The sequence below is a fragment of the Musa acuminata genome, chromosome BXJ1-10, assembly GCF_036884655.1.
Source record: "Musa acuminata AAA Group cultivar baxijiao chromosome BXJ1-10, Cavendish_Baxijiao_AAA, whole genome shotgun sequence".
Lineage (NCBI taxonomy): Eukaryota > Viridiplantae > Streptophyta > Magnoliopsida > Zingiberales > Musaceae > Musa > Musa acuminata.
In genome coordinates, this window is record NC_088336.1 from 18,778,030 (window position 1) to 18,798,968 (window position 20,939).

A 20,939-nucleotide genomic window follows, 5' to 3' on the forward strand; every position below is an offset into this window, starting at 1 on the left:
TTTGATGTTTTGGTTTTAATTGCTCATCTGTCAATATCCATAAAAGTAATTATTCTAGAAATTTAAATGTATCGCTAAATTGTACTAACATTGAATATAATATAATAGAATATCGGTATTGCTTAATCTTTTTGTAGTAATTTGTTGACTTATATCCATTTTCCTCGTTAGTATTGATAGGAACATGGTGGTGGTCAATCACCATTCGATAATTATTATCATGCGAAGATTGACGCAGATAAAAGAAAGGAAGATCGTTAAGGGCTATCTTTTTCTTGTCGTCGATACGAACACCTCGAATACTCTTCCATCCTCGATATTGAAATCATCTTTAAACGACCTCAAATACCCTCGGGTTTGGATCATTGAGTATAATATTAATAAAAGATTTAATAATAAATTTTAATTCCTAAGAAAAATTTCACACGACAATCTCAAATCTTGACCGTTGACCATAGACCAAGCCGCACGTGGTTTGACTCGGTTTCTTTTCTCGTATCTATGTCAAATAAGAGTGACGATTCCATGTTCGAACACAGGGATTGGTCTCATTTGCTGCTTAATCTTTATCTTTTTCTGTGTATGGATGTATAAGATTGAGCTTAAATTCGGTTGATCTGGAACTCGAATCTTTGATTATCGACTCGACAACATCAATCTCAGAATCAAACTTCTTCTCCTGCTAACAAAAGATTCCTATTTACAGGAACAAGGGCTGTTACTTGGGAGGAGATGACCGGAGCATCCTGCCGGAGATGGCAGCGGCCAGAGTAGCCTTGAAGACCGGATCGTTCGTCAGCGTCGCAGCCATTTGCTCCACCAGTCCCGCATGCAGATCCGGCGACTCGGCCTCCTGCGGTCGCCTCGTCGACGGTGCGGGAGATTGGCTGGTGACCGAGCTGCTGCGGCCCGACGCTTGTTGAGCTCGAGGATGAGGAGCCCGGCCATGGTTGTGCTCGCCCTCGTAGGTGGCAACCAACAACGACGGGTCCTCTGCGCTTCGTTGGACCTGCGAGACAATAGATAGCAAGAAGCTGGATCAGTTCGTGGGTTCCGTGGATGAAGGAGCTGTTGCTCGATCGGTGGTTCGGTTACCTTCTTCTTGACAGGGCAAGCTGGAGCAAAAGAGCATCTGAAGTACGCTCTCGGGCACGGGTTATCTCTGGTAATCTTCTGGCCATATTTCCTCCACTGATACCCATCTTTCACGATCTGAGAACAGCACAGAGATCTGTAAATAACAAGTGATTTGGGCAGGAATCGAAGGAAAAGATCGTGGTGAACTCACGAGGCTCGAATCGGACGGATCAGTGCGAACGTGCAGCTTCGAAACTTTGGGCTTATTCTCTTCCTTGACTCGCTTGAACGAATCCTCACTCGACGTGCTCTCCGCCTCGTTCCTGATGCAGTTCGTGCCAAGACTAGCGGCGGCGGCGGGGACGGGGGCGGGGGCGGGGGAGAAGGAATCGAGGGTGTGTCTATTCCTCTTCGTCCCGGGAGAGACGGACGCGCCCTCGGACGAGGCCTTGGATATCAGATCAGCCATCTGGCTGCGGAGGGTGCCGTAGCTCGCCGCCATGGCCGCGAGCTTCTCCTTGAGCCGCTTGTTCTCCTGGGTCACGCGGTCCAGCTCGGCCTCCAGCGCCCTCACCTGGTCCAAGACAGTCGACATCAGATCTCTACGCACCACATACCGTAATCGTGGCCGAGGTCGCAAGCTCACCTCTTTCCCGTCGTCTTCTTCGACGGAGAGCTTGCCGTCGCCGACGTGGAGACCGAGATCGAGGGAAGGAGCATTGAGCCATGCGGCCAGGTCCATGCTCAGCTTAAAGGCCGCTGCGAGGAGGAAGAGGCGTATGAGGGGAAGGGGAGGAGTCGAGACCGGAGGCTATGTAAAGAGGGAGGAAGGAGAAGCACACGGTCAGAGACCGGAGGGAGTTGGGAATGTCGGCCGCCGTCAGGAGAAGTCAAGGTGGCATGCAGCCCTCAAAAGTTGACATTTTGGGCGACTTGTTGACCTCCCCGACCGGGTGGGTGCTTCCTATGTGGTGCTGCGTGACAGGGCCGTTGGGTTTGGAATCCAATCGTATTCCCAATTGAAAGCTGGACACTGAGGGGGCCCCGTTTCCGCCTTCTTATGCAACTTGTCGGGCCCACAAAGAGACAGCGTTGGGTGGTCCATCGGAGTCTCTCATCGACCAGATAATGCTGACACGTAGATTATTATTGTTGTTTCCACAAAAATGCACCAACACTTCGCGTCACGCGGAGGCATTCGGTGGGTCCGTGTGACCGATCGTCACACGTGTTACACGAAATGTGAGTAAAGAAAGATAACGTAGTCGGTGTAGGACTGTCACGTGCTGCTTCGCTTCTTTTCCCTCGTTCCTTTATTGTTATTATTAATATATACTTTGTGGGTGGCGGTGGAACACTGGACGAAGTCAAGGAGAAGTTGTTGGAAAAAGAGACACGTGGTGAAGGTCAGCAGCCGGTCAAAATCAAGGACATGTGGATTAGGGCACGTGCGGATTGATGGTTTCTCGGAAATGAGGGGGAAAAAAGGAGAGATGTGGATTCTTTCCCACTTTAGGATTGTGAGAAAAGACTATTATTGCATGAATTAGGAGTTTTTCCTCACATAATTTGAATTATTATTTCAATAATATCTTTCACTTGTGTTAAGGGGTATAAGTATCCGAGTTTTAAAATTTTAAATGATATTCGAATGTTTTAATATCAAATTTGATCATAAAGTTGATGATCTAAACTAATTTATTTTTTCGAACTCAATCCTGAAATCTTAAATCGATCTCCCTGAGAGAGTTTACTAAATCCGAATTTCTTCCAACTTGAACATAAAAAAAATTATGAGATAGTTTAAAATGAATATAAAAAAAATTCAATAATCAACTATCATATTTGGGAATATAAGCGATATTATTGGTCATATAAATCAAGTTGACATGGCTTGTAATTGATCAGGACGATTGATAGAAACTAGATTTGAACCATAATGTATGTATGCTATGCTGAATGTCAAATTTAGACATAGTTTGAGCACAAGGGACTTTTTTCTTCCTTTTTGTCTCACGTGGAAAACGTGTTTCGCTAAAAATGAGTGTGTTCATGGAATAAGTTATTTTTGATCGAATCATCAACAGTTGTAACTTTTGATTCATTCATTCATTCATTCATTCACATACAATTCAAGTCAAACACGGATTCCAAAAAACAGAGCCTCTGAATTTAGACTTCGAAACATCAGCTCTAAGTTGATCTATTTTTAAGCAATATAAAATTAAGATATCTGTCAACAACATATTGTTATTTTTCAAACACTATAAAAGAGGACGATATATATATATATATATATATATATATATATATATATATATCTATTTATTATGTATTAAAAATAACATTTTGAGTATCTAATCAAATGTTTGAGAAATACAAAAAATGTTTTTATAGAAAAATCGTTTTTTAGTAATGTAAAGGAAAGAAAAAAGCATAAATACGGTAATATTCATAACGGAGAAGCGAAGCACGGACGTCCACCAAACCCTAATCGGAGTTCTGATAATGGATCTCGATCGAGCTCCTTCCGTGGCGTCCTCGCCACTGCTGTTCCTTGTCATCCTCCTTCCGGTCGCCGCCTGGGATGAGGCCACCGCGTCCGATTTTGATCATGTCTACCGTCGCCCCCCCTTCGCCAGCTCCCGGGTCTCCGGTCCAGCAGGAGGAGGAAGAACCGGATCCACCGCCAGGCAACCATGTTAAGCAACTGGCTGATGCTATTTCCAAGGTTTCAACTGAATCTGATCCTGTTGATATTAGCCTGGTTCATCATCATCGCCTGTGCTCAATGCGGATGTGACTGTCACCGGGTTCGCAGGAGAAGGTATTCCCTTTTCCTGGAGACGCCTTCGTTAGTGAATGAAGGTGTCTGTCCTGATACCGTATATGAGGGATCGGATCCGGTTGGACTAGTCAACGCTACGTAATTGGTCTCTGACCGCCGGAGAAATGGGGTGGCATTCATCTGGTACAAGCTCCCGCTTGTTTTGTTGGTCACAAGTATGATGTGCCGGCGAACATGGCAGAGAAAATGATGGTGATTCGGACGGCGAACAACGCTTCCTCAGAATCTTGGCAACCCACGAGGAACCGCTGAAGGTAGTCACTATTTGTTGGAGGAGGTGGATAATTTGGGCCTCTGGATGCTGAAGATAAGGAGTCTCAGGATCTCATCATTGCTGACCCTCCAAATCCCTTGAAGGGTGCTTTGTATAGGCAAGAAAGAAGCTCCATTGCTGAAAGCTGAAAAGGGTGTGCCAGTGACCTTAATTCAAGCTGGGCATGATGCAAAATTTTGCAATCACAACATTGTGGAACATTACCAAGGCTATCTACACTGGTGGACGACAGAGCTACTATGGTTGTGTGAATAACACACACCAGATCAAGTTTACTACCAGTCTTTGTTCGAGCAGAAAACAGGTTGGCAATGTCAGATGGTTGACTGTGGTCTTTCGGACGTAACAGCGTTCTCTTGATCGATCAACTGGTTTCCGTTTTCTGGATCTTATCTGAAGGTCTGCTATCTAGTGCAACTCTACCTGAGAAGTGGATATCTTGCAATCAGATTGGGGAGTGGAATGGCAAAACAATGTTGCATATGTTGGTTGGATAGTGACAATGGGAGACTTGACGAGTGTGCACTGAACTTTCGAAAATTTGACCTTTGTGAGATTTATACAAGAAAATGGACTCATAACGTTTGGGTTTACTCGTCCATTGGCACCTTCATGTGGAATGGCAAAACAATGTTGCATATGTTGGTTGGATAGTGACAATGGGAGACTTGATGAGCGTGCACTGAACTTTTGAAAATTTGACCTTTGTGAGATTTATACAAGAAAATGGAATCATAACGTTTGGGTTTACTCGTCCATTGGCACCTTCATGCAGCAGAAAGAATATTATCAATCCAGCTACTTCTCTAAGAGTTATCTGGATGATGGTTGCCCAATTGTTAGAAGATGATTTAAGAGGAGTATGCATTCTGTCACAAGCAATAGGCCTGTTCTGGGCTGTGCATGGCTTAATGACGTTTGTGGCTCAGGAAATTTTGCTACCTGGGGGAATTTTGGCTGCAAGGTACTTGAGGCATGTAAAGGGTGATGGCTAGTACCAATTACATGTCTACTTACAGTACTCTGAAATAGCTATTATTTGGTGTTTCTTTTGCAGCTGCTGAAATTCGTGGTTTTTATTCAAGTTTAGTGCATCTGAAATTTGGTGTAACTGCCATACTCTTGGCATGTGCACAGCCAATAAATGCATGCGTACAAGCCAAAAGACCAGATGAAGGAGAGATATCTTCAATACAGATAATTTGGGAGTCTTTTTGTGTTATTGTAGGAAGGTCTGCTATCATAGCTGCAGTTGCTGTGCTTATTAGTGGAATGAAGCATTTTGGACATAGGTATGGCACTGAGAATGTTCAAGGACTAACTTTGTCATTAACAAACTTTTTGGTTACGTACTTGGAATACATGGAGGCTAAGCGAAGAAGAATAGGTAGGAGCTCTTTTAAAGGCAATTGTTTGCTGTGAAGCACTGACGAAGATGACCTGGTGGATCAGTTGCATTCGGAAAGGATAGTTACTGAAAAGGTCTCAGCCATCTGGAATAATGGTACTGCAGCTTGAATCTCTTAGCAGATAAGGTACAATTTTTTATACTTCAAAGCAAAGTCAAATACTTCTGCTTTGGGTTTCTTTTTCATGTATAGAGAAGATGAAGCCATAATGATTGACTTTGTCTGAGAAGATTATTTCAACGTAAAAACATGTTTGGTTACAGCTTATGAAGCAGGTTAGAAATGATTTAATTTTGTCTTTATTGGTGTTATTGTTTGCACAATGAGAAGGGTTCATGTATCCGATGGAGGATGCCAGCACCTGAGCTAATTTCTTTCCACTCAACCGGTTACATGTTTTTCTTTTATCCTGGTTCTCTGCATAGAATTTCTTCAAGCCTATTTGTTTTGCTTATGCATTTCTTGTGATATACAAAAGTTTGAGTACAAATTCTCAATTAAATGCATCATTATTGTAGTTGCAACTTTAGATTTTTTTTTGTTTTTGGTGAGAATAAAATTTAATTATTTTAACATGTTATATTCCAAAGCCAATGTTGCTACATGGGCGAAACAATTTCTAAACACCATGACCGTACCTATTGAGTTTGTTAATGATAAGAACACAGACCGTTCATTTAATCTTTAACTATTTATCATCAATTTTGTACTGTTTAAATTACAGTGGCCCTTTGTTTATCACTGATAGATCACTGTATCTATGGATTGTGGGGGATAGATATGTAGCTACTTTGACTTGGTGCTCAGCATGAGAAACTCAAGCAAAAGCTGTGGCTTTCCTCGTATATGTTGCTTAATTAGCAAAGAAACAACAACAATAACCATGTTTATATCTACATTCAAGTATGCCACTTCATTAATGAAAACCTAACTTTTGTTATTATTCAGTAGAAAATATCGTTTGATATGCTGATTCATTTAATGCAAGGAGCTTGAATGTCATAATTGAATTTTTTTCTATGTTTGGAGGTTTCATGAGTCAAGTTTGTCTATAGTCAGCTTTCTGTCCAATAACGATGGTGTTCTACACCAATAACAATAACGTGATTCATGTTTTATTTTTGGCTATCAAAATGAGAGATAATATCGTTACTTGGTACCTTTGGGTAGGATTTGTTTGTGTGTATATACATCTTGCAATGTTGGGGACCATAACAATACTTAGGCAAGCCTTGTGGTCTAAGACCAATTGGAAGAGAAAAAACATGTACTGTTTGTTGTTCCATTTGAGTGAAGAGCTCTATTATTTGTGGTTTATCTACTTGTAATTCTTGTATTCTTTTTTTATGTGATTGCTTAGAATAACACCTAGCATCATGCATGAGTTCCTTTATATGCTATTAGAAGTTCTTGATTTTGTCTTTTTGGTCTGGTAGCATTATTTCTAAAAAACTGTTAAGGCAAAATGGTTCTACTCCATTCTTGACAGGTTGATACTCCTCTATGGATTTATTATTTGCTTTGCTTGATTATACTCCATTCCATTATCAACAGGTATGCACTTCTTTTCAGGTTGGAAGTATAATAACACACATTTTATTTCTATAGATTTTTTTATTAGTACCAGATGGTTTTTTTAATAATAATTTCATCTTCCAAAAATGCATAGTCTTATATGGTTATTATGATTGTGACTAAAATATTGATTTTTTTTGCGTACATGGATTTTTTTTTTGTGTTAATTCAAAACCCTTGAAAAATTTTAAATGTGCTTTGTCGAAAATATGGTATAATTAGAAAACAATATAAGGAATTTCTCACAAAATGATGCATATGATATTTGACTACCTTAATTTCTTTCATAATTTCATTCCTAGGCAGCTACAAGTATATACAAAAGGTTGGCTCATCTAAGCCCACTCCAACATCACATAGTTTGAGCGAGGAGAGACTCAGCAAGCAACATATGGGAGTCATGCAGAAGAGCAGAGCTTCTCATGCTTTACTGCTCGAAAGGCAACACGCAAAAGGGGTCGACAACTGGTAACAACCCGCGTGAAGCTGTTGACCAGCCTTCATAGTTCTTCAAGTGCAGGTCAACAACCCAACGGAAAGAGAGTTCTAAGCATACCAAATTAAGAGAAGAGGGTGAACGATAACAGCTTCGCTTCACCACACTTCAATTACCAACTAATCCTCTCCCAAACCTATGCTAATTAAATCCAATCCCTCCTCTTAGTAAAAAGTCACCGTCCCTGGTCAAACTCCCAACCTCTAACGTCCGTCACTGCCCGCGTCTAATTGCCTGACTTTATCGTAACGGCGGCTTCACGCCGTCAAATTTCATGCCGTCAAGTCTAGTCAAAAAGACCAAAAGGGACCCCCTTTCTCTCCTCTTGAAAACGCCTCTCTCTCTCTCTCTCTCTCTCTCTCTTCTCCTCGTCCCGTTACTCACACACACCCCTCCGAGGCTTCGGAGATCGAAACCCTAGGAAGGATCTCGAAGCTTCCATGGCGGAGGAAAAGGCGAGCTTGGCCGGGACGGAGTCGGCCCGGGCGTCGTCGTCCTCCGTTGAGGAGGAACATTCGCTCCCCGATCCTGTGGCCGCGGTGGAAGGGGGTGGCCCTGAGGCATCTCCGTCTCCGTCTCCGTCCCCGGCCAACGCCGACGGCCGGTCGTTCTCGCAGCTCCTCGCGGGGGCCATGGCCTCGCCGGCGGCGAGCCCCCGTCCTGCGCCGATCGTGACTGTCCCGGTTGTCGCCGTCCCGTGCTTCCTGGCCCCGGCCGCGTTGGTCGAGTCGCAGGGATTCTCGGTCGGTGGCTCTGATCTTTTCATTCTCTTCATCTTGCACACTTTTTTTTGGGGGGGGATTTATTCGGGTTTATAGCGGAATTACGCTCCTTTCGGGTATCTTGCTGTGGATTTTGCTGAATCCGCTGCTTTCTTGATTGTAGCTCTTTGCTTGGTTCCCTTTTGTTATTTAGATTGGGACACTGACTACTTTGATACTTTGTTTTACATATTTTTCACCTGCGTTTGTTTTCTAGCTCTTATTTAGGTGAAAAGATCTGATTTTATTGCTGTAGGCTGACAAGAATCTGGGTCTGGTCCAAGAACATAAAAGTTTAAGTTATTTAAATATTATGTTTTGACGGATAGATTCGCAACGTGATAAAGTTCAGTGGAGATGCAAAGGGAAACGTCAGAAGAGGGAATTTTTATATGTTGATTGTAGATCTAGGCATTCTTTTGATAAATGAGTGAAGACACGAATCCTTTGGTAGATCTATGAAGAGTTGGCGTCACAATTACATCCAGCAACATCAGCAATGTGATATTGACTTTCATGCCATATTTGGACACAAAAATGGAAGAAAAAATTTACCATCTGGAATCTGCCAAATCTTGAGCTTACTGCTTGGTAAGTGCTGGAGCATTTAGTCAAAGTAATTCCCTACAAGGATTCACTTAAATTAAGGCCTGGCTGGCTAGATGATATTTAGTTTAAATGATGAGAAAAATGCAATTAAGATCCTAGTGCAGGATTATTGACTAGTTGATCAATTTTCCAATTTGCTATTCTCTCACTTTGAACCTTTTCAATGTAATATTGATTAAGATAGACTAATATTTTTAACGTGACATTTTTAAAGTAAAACGATACTAAACAAAGTTAGGCTTTAAGAAAAAGAAGAAAATACAACTTCTAGCAACTTATTTGATTAAAATATACACGAGAGAAATCATTATGCTCAAAGCCAAGAGCTGAGGAGGGTAAGAAGCTCTTAGAAGCATAATAAATGGCATTGCTTCTACACTTTTTAGTGAGCCAATCAGCTCAATAGGATGTGAACCTTGCTAAGATAGGTTCATTTCATGAATGAGTTCTATGAGTTCCATTTATAATCTTTCTTGTATGGTCTTCCACAATTCTATCATCTGTTCTTAATAGGTTCTCAAGCAGTCAATAAAACTTTGGAGTATTTTTAGCACAAGTTTTACTACAATTTGTCATTGTGTCTATTGATACGTGCTTACCTTGATCTTTTTTTAATGCATCATTGATTATAGGGGCAGTTTGCAATGACCCATCAAGCTGTTTTGGCAACTGTCACAGCTCAGGCACAGATGCAGGCACAAGCTGCATGCCCGTCTTCATCGAATTCAGTGACAAATTCATTTCTGCAGCCTTTGCTGTCTACTGTCAGTCCTATGCCATTGCAACAACTGCCACCACAAACTCCCAAAGTATATTTTTGTTCACCAAAAGGTTAGTTTATTCCTCAATTTTGCCCAAAATCTGAATATGTTTATGGTGTGCAGAAAACACCTGGTGATGTTTACAACTGGCGAAAATATGGGCAGAAGCAAGTAAAGAGCAGTGATAATGCACGAAGCTACTATAGATGCACAGATTCCAATTGTTCAGCTAAGAAAAAAGTTGAGCACTGTCCTGATGGCACTGTTGTCGAAGTAATCTATAGAGGTAAACACAACCATGACCCACCTCAAAAACATAGATACACAAGGGACAGAGGAGCTCAGTCTAGTGGACCCCCTGTAGAGAATGAAAGTTTAGACAATCCGAGCACTGAGCCCGATGAATCAGATCCTTCAACATGTAAGGCTGAACAGAACTCTAACAATGAAACTCCTAAACAACAGTTGTACTGCTCAAGCGATTGTGAATTTGATGCTGGGGCCAAGAGTGAAGAAGATATTGCCGAGGAACCAGATCCAAAACGAAGGCAAGTAGCTAAGCTGCATTAATGTGTTTCCTTTTTTCTGTTGGCTGTATATCATTTTTTAACTCTATTTTGCAGGCTTAGTGAAAACTCAAAAAGTTCTTCAGCGCCAATTCTTAAAACAATTAGGGAATACATCGTACAGACTGAAATTGATGTAAGACATTTGAGTGATGGCTACAAGTGGCGCAAATATGGACAAAAAATGGTGAAGGGAAATCATAATCCAAGGTATGCACATGTCACCGTAGTCTAAAACTATAATAATATTTGAGGCTCTAGCATAAGAAGGTTACTTATGAACATCTGGAAGTCACAGTCATTATTCCATTTGGACATTCTGTGTCAGTCACACAAATCTCTAACTCACATCTTAGTTTTCCTTAAAGGTAGATTTTCAGTACTTATCAGAGTATCAATTCATCTTATCACGTGAAGTTGTGTCTGTTATGTTATAACAGCAATGAGGCCCTATTAGTCTTCTGTTGGGAGATGATGATGGCTGGATTGCTATATAGACTGACTGGCCTACAAGTGGTAACTGGGTCTAACGCATTCTAGACTAGATGATGGTGGCTGGATTGCTATATAGACTGACTGGCCTGCAAGTAGTAACTGGGTCTAAGGCATTCTAGACCTGTAATTAAAGCCACTTAATACAAATTGTTTGGCAAATTAGGGTTGTCTCTTTGTAATGATTTGTGTTCAAGCAATTCCTTGAATTTTCAAGTGGGCTAATATATATGGACATGGTGCATTTCAGGTTGCTCTATATCAGAACCACCCTTAGGTTTGGACTCTAGCCTACAGACAATGATGAATAGGAAATTTCAAACTGTTGAGGATGTAAGGCCTTTGAGTGAAGGAAATTGTGATACCATAACATTCCCACATTGGAAGATTACTAATGATTGAATTGGCTATGAGTAGATGGATCTATTACTAATAACTTCAAACATTCTGTGACATTTGGCTTATTTCATTTAACATGTCATTTAATATGCCATTTAATACATCATTATACTAGTATATCTATCAGCTCATTTCCACAAAAAGGTTCATACATTAAGATTGTTAATAAGGTTTTTGTAACTAGTGGTCCAATGAAATATTATAAAGAGCAGTTTGTCTTTTAAAATTCATTGGATGAAGACAGAGCATCACTGTTGGAAAGAGCTTCGCTGGACCTAAAAGGCCAAGATGACATGAGATGGAAAGAGATGGTATGTACGCTAAAGCAAAAGACTTCAGATCTGGGTTTGACGTGGGCTTGGTACCTTTGTGGAATGATACAGAACTAATACATCAGGCCATATATCGACCCAATATGCACAACACCAGTGAAAAAATGATAGGAAAATGAATACTAGCCATGCTAAGCGATATGGTCCTTGATCAGACCGGATAAATATTAGACAGTACGCACCAATTGGACATGTACTTGCAACCTTGTTTAAGTTGACTCATTTTTCATTTTCTTTTGTAGGGTGATGATAGGCTGTAAATTTACAAGAACCGTACTTGAATAGAACCGAACAAACATCATAAACGTATTCACCATGGACTATATGCTTTAGGAACTAGAATGCATATGATAGTGCTACAAATGGTTTGTTTCCAAAAGTTACCAATACTTGAAGCCTTTGAGATGACACTCGTAAAGCCTTATGGATTTGGACATGTGATGGGCATTCAATTACTAATTGGACACAACTAATGCTCCTTTTTGGTATGTAGATTTTTTAAACAGTCATCTAATGATGAGCCAAATTCATGATTGTTAACAGAAGTTGTGGTGAAGGCCAGATCCTAAAATGTTTAAGATCTTAGATTGAACTGCAAATAATCTTTTGAATGAGTGATGTGATTAACAAATATGACTTGTTGGCCAAAATAGACTGTTCAATCCTGTTTCAAGCTTTGCAGCTAGCATCAGGTGTGTAAACAATAGTCAAGCTTGCACTTCATGCTGAGTTGTAACTAGTAGACAATCTTATTCTGGAAGGAGCATGGCATTGAGCTTAACTCCATGGATAAATGTCATAAATATATAGACATTAGTAGTTGATGCATTAAATTCTTCTTTTTTTTTGCAGTTTGATGCTACTGTCCAGCTTTAATTCGTTTGAACCATTGCCTTTGATTTATTGCAGAAGCTACTATAGATGCACACACAGTGGGTGCCCCGTTCGTAAGCATGTTGAGAGAGTCTCGCATGATGCAAAAGCTCTTCTTATCACTTATGAGGGTGAGCACAATCATGACCAGCCAACCTCCAAGCCTGCCGGTGATCCACCATTAACCACTTCACAAAGCAATGTTGCGGCAGGCATGTCTAGTGAACAACTCAGTACATCCAATTCTTTGTCTGTCGAACAATCCTCAAAGGAATCATGTCAGAATATTGTAGTTGAGGAAGTAGCTGGTGATAAGAAACTTGAACTTGGAGGTGATGGAGCATTGGAATCTGCTCAGGCTCTTCTAAGCATTGGATTCAGTTCATCATCCACGGAGGGCACCGGCAGAAATAATTCCGAGAGCATGAAAAGCCCTATTTTGACTGAAAATAGAGCTGCGGCCTCGGTCCAGAACACTTGATCGACAGGTTCCCTGCAATTTTGGTGCATGTTGTAGTTTACTTGCTTGCATTGCGAGCTCTTCCATTACTGTGTTTGCATCTGTATAGCCTTTGTAGTGGCATCGGTGATGCGACGTCACCCCAGAAAAATCATCTTAGGATCGCGGTATCCATCTGGGGAGAGAAGAAACTGATTTCAGCTGTGAAACATGATGATATAATCTCTGCTTAGTGAAATATTTAGCTCCCTGAATAACTGACCCATCAACATCATTTGATTGTTTGTTTGTGAGGTTGCTTGTAGTTGTCTCGGTGAGGAAGGCTTCAAGAAATCTGGCAGATCTGCCCACTTTTGTCACTTCTTTTTTAGTGCAAAGAATCAAGCATTGATGCATGCTGGCAGATGTTACCTCTTCGAGTGCAAAGAAAAGCATCACCACCACCTTTATGTTGTGGAAGCTACAGAGCGCAGCTATGGCAGCCTCAATCACCGGGAGCAAAGGTAAGAGCACGAGAAGTCTACCTTTTCATGGTGTGTGCGTGTAGTTTCAGCTTCTTTTTGCCTGTGATGGCCATCTCTTCCTCCTATGGTGGACTTGAGCTCTCTTTTGTTTTGCCCGGAGGTCATATCGTACCTATGCTCTGCACTCATGCTCATGTTGTGTGATTTGTGATCAACTTGGATGTCTATGGATTAAGTAGTTTGAGAGAGAAAGGGGTGGGGGTTGACTTTGAACCACCTTCGCTTACCTGCATTGTGGTATTGACATCCAATAATGTCATGTTAGGTTTTATTTTGGACTACGTTAGTGTTCACGAGAATTTAAATGAGGAAGATTGTAATATCTTGGATTGCGACAACAATTGAATTGATTTGATGTATAAAGACTTGATATGTAGAATACAGAAGAGGCACATAGCGATGATGATTCATGAAGACTCATCTTTAGATTGAGAATGCAAGACATGAGAAGAGGTACATTATGGCCTGTGCATAAGTAATGGTTACTACTAACCAGTAGCATTTGCTGCAGTTGGCAATTTTGCATGTCTTTGTATCCAAACACAAAGTCAATCAAGTAGGTAATTGTAGATATAGTCTAAATAAATAATCACCTGGTAACATCATCCATAGACTGTTTCATACTTCACACAGATAGAAATCCCTAATCAGAGCCAATTCAATGCTCTGTATTTACCATGAAGCTATTTATTACTGCATGCCTTTGTATTGAAGTACAAACCACCATTTTCCATGTTCCAAAACCTGATTTTGAGCTGGTCAATGATATCACAGCAATAATTTGTTCACTACCAACTTTAATGTGCCCGCCGCCACCGACCTCCTCCGCAAACCTCTTTTGCTGTCTGTCGGGACCTGCAAATAATTGTTAGCATACGTCGGGAGCGAGCCCTACATTTTCCTCTGACAGAAACGGTTGGCCTCTGAGTATGATTTACAAACCAAGGAGTGCATTAATTTCACAAACATTTTATTTACAAAGGGCTTCTACCTTCACTTCTGCAAGGGGTAACCCAGCAGAAGCAGTATGAATGGTGCACATAAGATAACTCACCCATCTAAAACAACTAGGAAATGTTCTACTCATCCATAGCTCTTGATAATTCCAAATCAATTCCTACTGTCAGTTCCTGACCTGTATCGGTTTTCTCTTCTACTTTGGTGTTAATATTTCTCTTGGCATCATTTGCCTCATCTGCGCTTGATGACGCAGCTGCTACACACTCCTGGAACCGGAAGCAGCTGATGAGGTGGTCATTCGTCAGTCCGGAAGACTGCATGAAGGAATATATGACTGTCGGACCCACGCTGCGAAAACCCCTTTTAACGAGGTCTTTGCTGATGACATCTGCTTTTGGGGTCTTCACGGGAACCTGACGTGGATAGCGAAATTTGCTGACAATGGGTTTGTAGTTCACAAAGCTCCAGCAGTATTTATCGAATGATCCAAACTCATCTGTTATCTGTACCAATACATGACAACAAGCATTGCTAACACAGTGAGATAAGTGGTACGTGACTCGGAACATGGCACAGATTAGTCTAGTCAGTCCATTGGCAAACATTTCCATTTTATTCATGTTTTACCATGAAAATTTTCTAAAATAGCCAGATTTCCTACAGTTTCTAAAACTCAATTCGGTCAAGTGCACATGCAATAACTATCTCAAAAGAAGAAATGTGGATGTCTAACTTATGTCAATTATGGAGAGAAATGATGGAAAACCGACAGGAAAATAAGCGGATCAACCTTGAGTATCTGGCGTGCATTCTCAATGATGGCTCGGAGCTTTGGCTCTGACAAAAGGGAGCTAGAAGTGCTTCCAGGCACTAAAATCTTCTTCTCATTCAATTTGGAGACTGCAACAGGGTCGAAGTCCAGAAAAACTTCCCTGAAAAGGTGCAGCATCTCTAATTGTTAAGTTAATGATTGGCATTATATTTTTTTTGTCCAAATTGTTCCAAGTAGTACCTAAAAATGTGCCTTTTGCTTAGGATAACAGGCCATGTAAGCTCAGCTAATGCACCTGATAGTACAAGAAGTTCAAATAATTTCCTGTAGAGTGTTCAGAAAACCAAAAACCATAAAAATTCAATGAGAAAAACTTTGGCCTGTCTATAAAATTGAGAAAAAGAAAGGTCAATGTTGCATACCTATCATCATGGACAGGAATTCCCCATTCTTCATCATGAAAAGAAGCATAACATGGCTCTGTTGCAACGAAATAAAACTATGTTTAGGTTTACTGCAAATGAGCGTAAAGCAAACAATACATGAATATCAAACAAAATTGTTTTACAAAATAAAAAAGATGAAGAACGCCATAAATTGAATGCAACAATTTATGATACGATCAGACAAAATAATCAGTCTTTGAAATGAATGGAAATTCAACATAACCAGCTTATCAGCAATATCATCAGATTAGTTCAATATCACTCAGACGATCAAAAAACTTCTGAAGATTATAATCGGCAAGTTGTTTTCAGCTCAAACATGGCAGGAAAAGAAAATTTCTTCTTTAATAAACAAAAAAGCCATCATGATGAGTTACATCACAAGAACATGCTAACAATAACTCATCAAAAATACATTCTAGCACCACAGTTCTGAGGTTAGAACGTGAAGGAAGAATATGTGTGAACTTGTAAGCAATTGATAGAGGCCAACAGATCTCTTCAGAGAAGCTGAAGTGCAGCAGAATGGCAGCTGCAGCTCTCTCTCTCTCTCTCTCTTTCTCACATATATATAAATATATATATGTATACATATGTATATGTGTATGTATACATACGTATATGTGTATGTATGTATATGTATATGTATATGTATATGTATATGTATATGTATATGTATATGTATATGTATATGTATATGTATATGTATATATATATGTGTGTGTATATATATATATATGTATATATATATAAATTCTTCTATTTTAAGAGTTAAAGGTATATTATTATTATTATTATTATTATTATTATTATTATTATTAACAAAAAAAATACCACCTTGTCCATGAACAAGTAATCCTATCAAAGATCAACCATTTACTTAGCTCCACGGATGGAGAAACAGACCAAGGCATAATAAACAATAAAAACTGTGAATCCAAGATGCAGGGGAAACAAACACACTCACCTGTATTGGGTGTCACCCATGCACACTTCTTCTTTCCCTGCACAACTTCTGGTGGAGGTACGGCTGAATCATCTGAAACATTCTTTTCTGCCTTGTCCAGAGTCTTGCCAATCCTTGGAGTGCTCTGCCTCCGTTTGTTGGTTAAGCTTGTCCTGCCAATTTTTCCTATGGAGGCTCGGCTGCAAAATGAATCCGTCGATGCATCAGAGGAGCAAGAAGCATTGAGCGACAGGTTAGACTGCAGCAGCATCTCATGCCTCCTAATCACTGAGGGAGCACTGAAACTAGATCTAAAATGTGGCAGGTCAGCTGAAGGACTCGAAGCCTTCTTTTTCCCCTCAGCTGCTACAATCTCTGTGCTCTCGGTTTTACTCGGAGGCTTCGAAGCTGGTTTCCGAGCAGTCGCCATTGATCTGGCCTTGTTCCCACCGGGCACAAGGACGGGCCTTGCCTCAGAATCGCTCACATTGAGGGAACGGACTTTAGGAGCTCCCGACATGTCTCCAAAATCCAATCTTTTCAAGAGATCTCAGCACTTTTTTTGCCAAAATCGACCAAAATCCTGCACTTGTACAGAAGAATCAAATCAAAGATGGAATTTTTGAGCGACAATCTCAAGGCACCTCGACCCTCGGCACATTTAAAAACCGACAGCAAGCTAAATCAAAAGCCGCTAACTCCAACTGCAGCTTGGCCAAAAACATGCGCCAAAAGAAGCCCTTTTTAGTCCACAAGACCCAACAGTAGCGCCGGTTCCGAACCAACCTAGGGTTTCCAAGGCAGCCATTCTCTCTCAACCCACCCACCAAACCCGACAAAGCTCAAAATCGATGCCACATTGCCGAGACCGGTGCATATCGACACCGAAACCCTTGACCGAGGGACCCACCCGGAGCTCGGGAGCCCTAAAATCGCCACCTAGAGCCAGGGAAGCAGCTGCGGATCGACTCACCGGAGACCTGATCGAAGACGAGGAGCCCCAGAGGGCTCCGAGAAGCAGCCGATCGGGTGGCAAGCAGCGGCCAGAGTCGGGAAACGGAGGGGCGTTTGCAGACTGAGAGAACGAGACAAGAGGGCGAAGACTGTGTGTTACGGTCGCGAGAGACGGGAAGGGTGGGTTTGGCCTCTCATATGCGGAGACCGGAAGATACCGGTGGGGAGCAGGTAGACGACCGGGTGCAGCCGGTAGCCGGTATAACCTTCCTACATGAAAATACTAGAAAGCTCACAAAGCCTCATGTTATTACGGCCATTGCCATTGCATTTGCTTTGTGAACTCCAACTTTCTCCTTTTGTGATTAAAAGAAATAGGAAATAAAAAAATAATATTATTTCTTCTCTTCTTAACTTTAAATTAATATTTAAATATTTTAAGATTATTTTTTTCTTTCAAAATTTATTTAAGAGGTTGTCAGAATTGAGGTTGGGTTTAGATTAAGTCAATGAAAAATTGTGTACCATATACTTCATAGTTTTCATTTTTTTTATAAGTAAGAAATATTTATATTTATTGTTTTCTTCTTTATGTCTGATAGTTAATCTCTAATTTTATTTGTGTTTTTTTTTTTAGTTTTTAGATCTTCAACATAGCTTCTTAAGATGACAAAACATTTGTGATTAACTAAGATGAAGCATAATTAGAAGTTTTTCAAGCTTAAGCTTTGAAGTAGTCAAGCACAAAGTACAACTTTAAGAACTTAATTTATGAACTGGAGCTGCTGATGTTTCAATTCAATCTTTGCAAGTGAAAACAACATGACAACCAATGTGTGATGTCATTTCCACATTGCCATGTTCACTGGGTAGGTGTGAGATTTATCTGATGTCTTCATCTTCCTATTGAAGTAAGGAGTGTTTAGTACTCCAATGACTCAGATGAACTATATTATGTAGAGAGAGAGAGAGAGTGCAGCAGAAGTCCATTCATGGCTAGAGGAGTGCTGCAACAGCCTCAAAATCTCACTCAATAACCTTATAGCAGATGGATCTTTCCTCCATTTTGTCATTGTTTCCATTGGTGTTTCTGTGTGTTTGGATGAGAAACTTGTTGAGTCCACGCTAAAAAACAATTTTGGTAGCAGGTGTTTTGTTTTATGTTCTTAGCATTGCTTTCACTGCATTCCTTCAGATTATCTGAAAGGAGAAACCTTTTTTTCTGAGTACAACAATAACTTTTTCTTTTCACTTCTTCTGTTTACTATAGTTTAGGGATTGATTTTTTACCCTATAGAGAGATGATGCATGAACATTGACTTGATGAAAGATGATGAAATTAATTTTATGGATTCCTCATGCCAACATTGATAATAATAATAAATATTTTTTGAATCAATAATAATTTTAAAAAATATTTATTTACCTATATGAGGATCATCATGCCACGAATAAAAAATCATTCGATGATCGACGATCCAAGTATTTTCTTATAATCCTCTTCGTAAGATCCGATAAAGATATATTTTAGTTCGAATTTTTGAAATTCTGATTCTCAACTCTTTCTTACACATTTTAAATCATGAAGATACAAATTAAAATCTTGATTTTTTTCTTGTTTTGGAAGAGAGAGATTTAGATTTAATTATCCATCTCTAAAGCAGACCAACTTAGATTGTTATCCCAATCCTTTTGCAGCTTTTTGCATCAATTGACATAACTGTGTCATTATTACAAAAATGTTTCTGATGCAGCTAGTCATGAAGAAGATTACTGCTTTTATAGCATTAAATGTTTTGGAGCATGTGGATTGTACACATTAAAAGTGTTCATGGATTCAACCACTGACACAAAAGGAAACATGAGAGTGTTCAAGCTTTATGATGAGAGAGACACTGTCTACCCACCCAACATCATTGACAGACAGTCTCATCAGTAATGATCTATCTAATATAATAGCTTTCAATGGCCTCAATTACCACCTGAGGAATCACCAACTTCCTTTCTTTTTTCTTACATTTATTTATCTTACTCTACTCCATAAGACCTCATTTACAGCAAATGCTGATGGATCATCTCTCCTCTATCTACTTTATCTCTCCTTGTTTAGGCTTATATATATACATATATATATATACATATATACATATATATATATACATATATACATATATATATATACATACATATATATATATATACATATATATATATATATACATATATATATATATATACATATATACATATATACATATATATATACATATATATATATACATACATATATATATATACATATATATGTATACATATACATATATATATACATATATATGTATACATATATATATGCATATATATGTATACATATATATATGCATATATATGTATACATATATATATGCATATATATGTATACATATATATATGCATATATATGTATACATATATATATGCATATATATGTATACATATATATATACATATATATGTATACATATATATATATATATATGTATACATATATATATATATATATATATATATATATATATACATATATATACATATACATATATACATATATACATACATATATATATATGCACCAAACTTCTACTAATGTGAAGTCTAAAGAAGATTAATATACATAATCTTACATTTAAATATTTAAATAAATTATTTTTTAACTCAAATTCTAGTCTCTCATGTTGCAAATGAGTAATTTTACTTATATCAAGCTCTCTCTAAAATTGATATTACTTTCATCTAAACATGCTTAACTTCAAAGTGGATATGATGTTTTAGTACTCATACATACATACATATATATATATATATATACCAAAATTAATAAATAATATTACCAATAACCATACCAATAATATCATTATCAATACTAGTATCAATATCAATACTAGGATCAGAACCATTAACAATACCAATACAATTATCACTATCAATACTAATACCAATACAACTAAGGTACAATACCAATATCGATACTTTTAATATTACCATTATTTTATCATTATCGATAAAAATATCATTACCATTACGATTTTCAATACCAATGGTAATAACAATACCATTATTATTACTAATATTATTATCATAAAAAATATAAAATATTATTAATATTGATATCATTACTAATTCAAGCATTAATATCATTATTAATACCAACTTCATTTCCATTAAAAAATAGTCGTACAATTATCATTAGCAATATCATTATCATGACTATTCCAATGAGAATACGATTAATATTATCCAATACCAATGCCACTATCATTATCGTTATCATTACTAATCGGAGTTTTCTTTATAATGAGTTGAAAAGATGTAAGATGTATGCAATTATCACTTAATTTAATATTTTTTATATTATTACTATATACA

At 38.9% G+C, this 20,939-nt stretch overlaps 3 protein-coding genes and 2 pseudogenes across 7 annotated transcripts; 3 read left to right on the forward strand and 2 right to left on the reverse strand.

The window, feature by feature from the left end:
* Window positions 1-612: 612 nt before the first annotated feature.
* On the reverse strand, window positions 613-2,122 carry LOC135595319 (WRKY transcription factor WRKY71-like). Of its 4 annotated transcripts, XM_065086088.1 has the most exons (4): window positions 1,724-2,087; window positions 1,289-1,651; window positions 1,096-1,212; window positions 613-1,009 (listed from the first exon to the last, which is right to left on the reverse strand). In XM_065086088.1, exons 1-4 carry the CDS (start codon window positions 1,817-1,819, stop codon window positions 719-721), a joined length of 867 nt encoding a protein of 288 aa, XP_064942160.1. In that variant the 5' UTR covers window positions 1,820-2,087; the 3' UTR covers window positions 613-718. The 4 variants fall into 4 exon arrangements, with proteins under 4 accessions (XP_064942160.1, XP_064942159.1, XP_064942158.1 ...); XM_065086087.1 differs by having other exon boundaries at window positions 613-1,212; window positions 1,724-2,102; XM_065086086.1 differs by having other exon boundaries at window positions 1,289-2,098.
* A 1,365-nt stretch (window positions 2,123-3,487) lies between these two features.
* On the forward strand, window positions 3,488-5,868 carry LOC104000139 (cytochrome b561, DM13 and DOMON domain-containing protein At5g54830-like; annotated as a pseudogene).
* LOC135595135 (cytochrome b561, DM13 and DOMON domain-containing protein At5g54830-like) lies at window positions 4,811-5,868 on the forward strand (annotated as a pseudogene).
* A 2,152-nt stretch (window positions 5,869-8,020) lies between these two features.
* LOC135595320 (probable WRKY transcription factor 4) lies at window positions 8,021-13,291 on the forward strand. Its single transcript, XM_065086089.1, has 5 exons — window positions 8,021-8,422; window positions 9,682-9,858; window positions 9,934-10,358; window positions 10,434-10,586; window positions 12,509-13,291. Exons 1-5 carry the CDS (start codon window positions 8,120-8,122, stop codon window positions 12,951-12,953), a joined length of 1,503 nt encoding a protein of 500 aa, XP_064942161.1. The 5' UTR covers window positions 8,021-8,119; the 3' UTR covers window positions 12,954-13,291.
* Window positions 13,292-14,386: 1,095 nt separating this feature from the next.
* LOC104000141 (uncharacterized) lies at window positions 14,387-17,713 on the reverse strand. 2 transcript variants are annotated; one of them, XM_065086090.1, is made up of 6 exons: window positions 16,859-17,713; window positions 16,602-16,780; window positions 15,611-15,668; window positions 15,429-15,512; window positions 15,207-15,348; window positions 14,387-14,919 (listed from the first exon to the last, which is right to left on the reverse strand). In XM_065086090.1, exons 1-6 carry the CDS (start codon window positions 17,098-17,100, stop codon window positions 14,536-14,538), a joined length of 1,089 nt encoding a protein of 362 aa, XP_064942162.1. In that variant the 5' UTR covers window positions 17,101-17,713; the 3' UTR covers window positions 14,387-14,535. The 2 variants fall into 2 exon arrangements, with proteins under 2 accessions (XP_064942162.1, XP_009420384.1); XM_009422109.3 differs by having other exon boundaries at window positions 16,602-17,163; window positions 17,554-17,710.
* Window positions 17,714-20,939: the final 3,226 nt, after the last annotated feature.

Bases quoted from the DNA above. Each gene is read 5' to 3' on its own strand.
- LOC135595319 (XM_065086085.1), bottom strand. From the start codon at position 1,819: ATGGACCTGGCCGCATGGCTCAATGCTCCTTCCCTCGATCTCGGTCTC. The intron at 1,213-1,288 runs GTGAGTTCACCA...TGCTGTTCTCAG, and splicing joins ATCCGTCCGATTCGAGCCTC to ATCGTGAAAGATGGGTATCA.
- LOC135595320 (XM_065086089.1), top strand. From the start codon at position 8,120: ATGGCGGAGGAAAAGGCGAGCTTGGCCGGGACGGAGTCGGCCCGGGCG. The intron at 10,359-10,433 runs GCAAGTAGCTAA...TCTATTTTGCAG, and splicing joins GAACCAGATCCAAAACGAAG to GCTTAGTGAAAACTCAAAAA. The intron at 10,587-12,508 runs GTATGCACATGT...GATTTATTGCAG, and splicing joins AAGGGAAATCATAATCCAAG to AAGCTACTATAGATGCACAC.
- LOC104000141 (XM_009422109.3), bottom strand. From the start codon at position 17,100: ATGTCGGGAGCTCCTAAAGTCCGTTCCCTCAATGTGAGCGATTCTGAG. The intron at 15,513-15,610 runs GTATGCAACATT...AACACTCTACAG, and splicing joins ATTCCTGTCCATGATGATAG to GAAATTATTTGAACTTCTTG. The intron at 14,920-15,206 runs GTTGATCCGCTT...GTATTGGTACAG, and splicing joins ATGCACGCCAGATACTCAAG to ATAACAGATGAGTTTGGATC.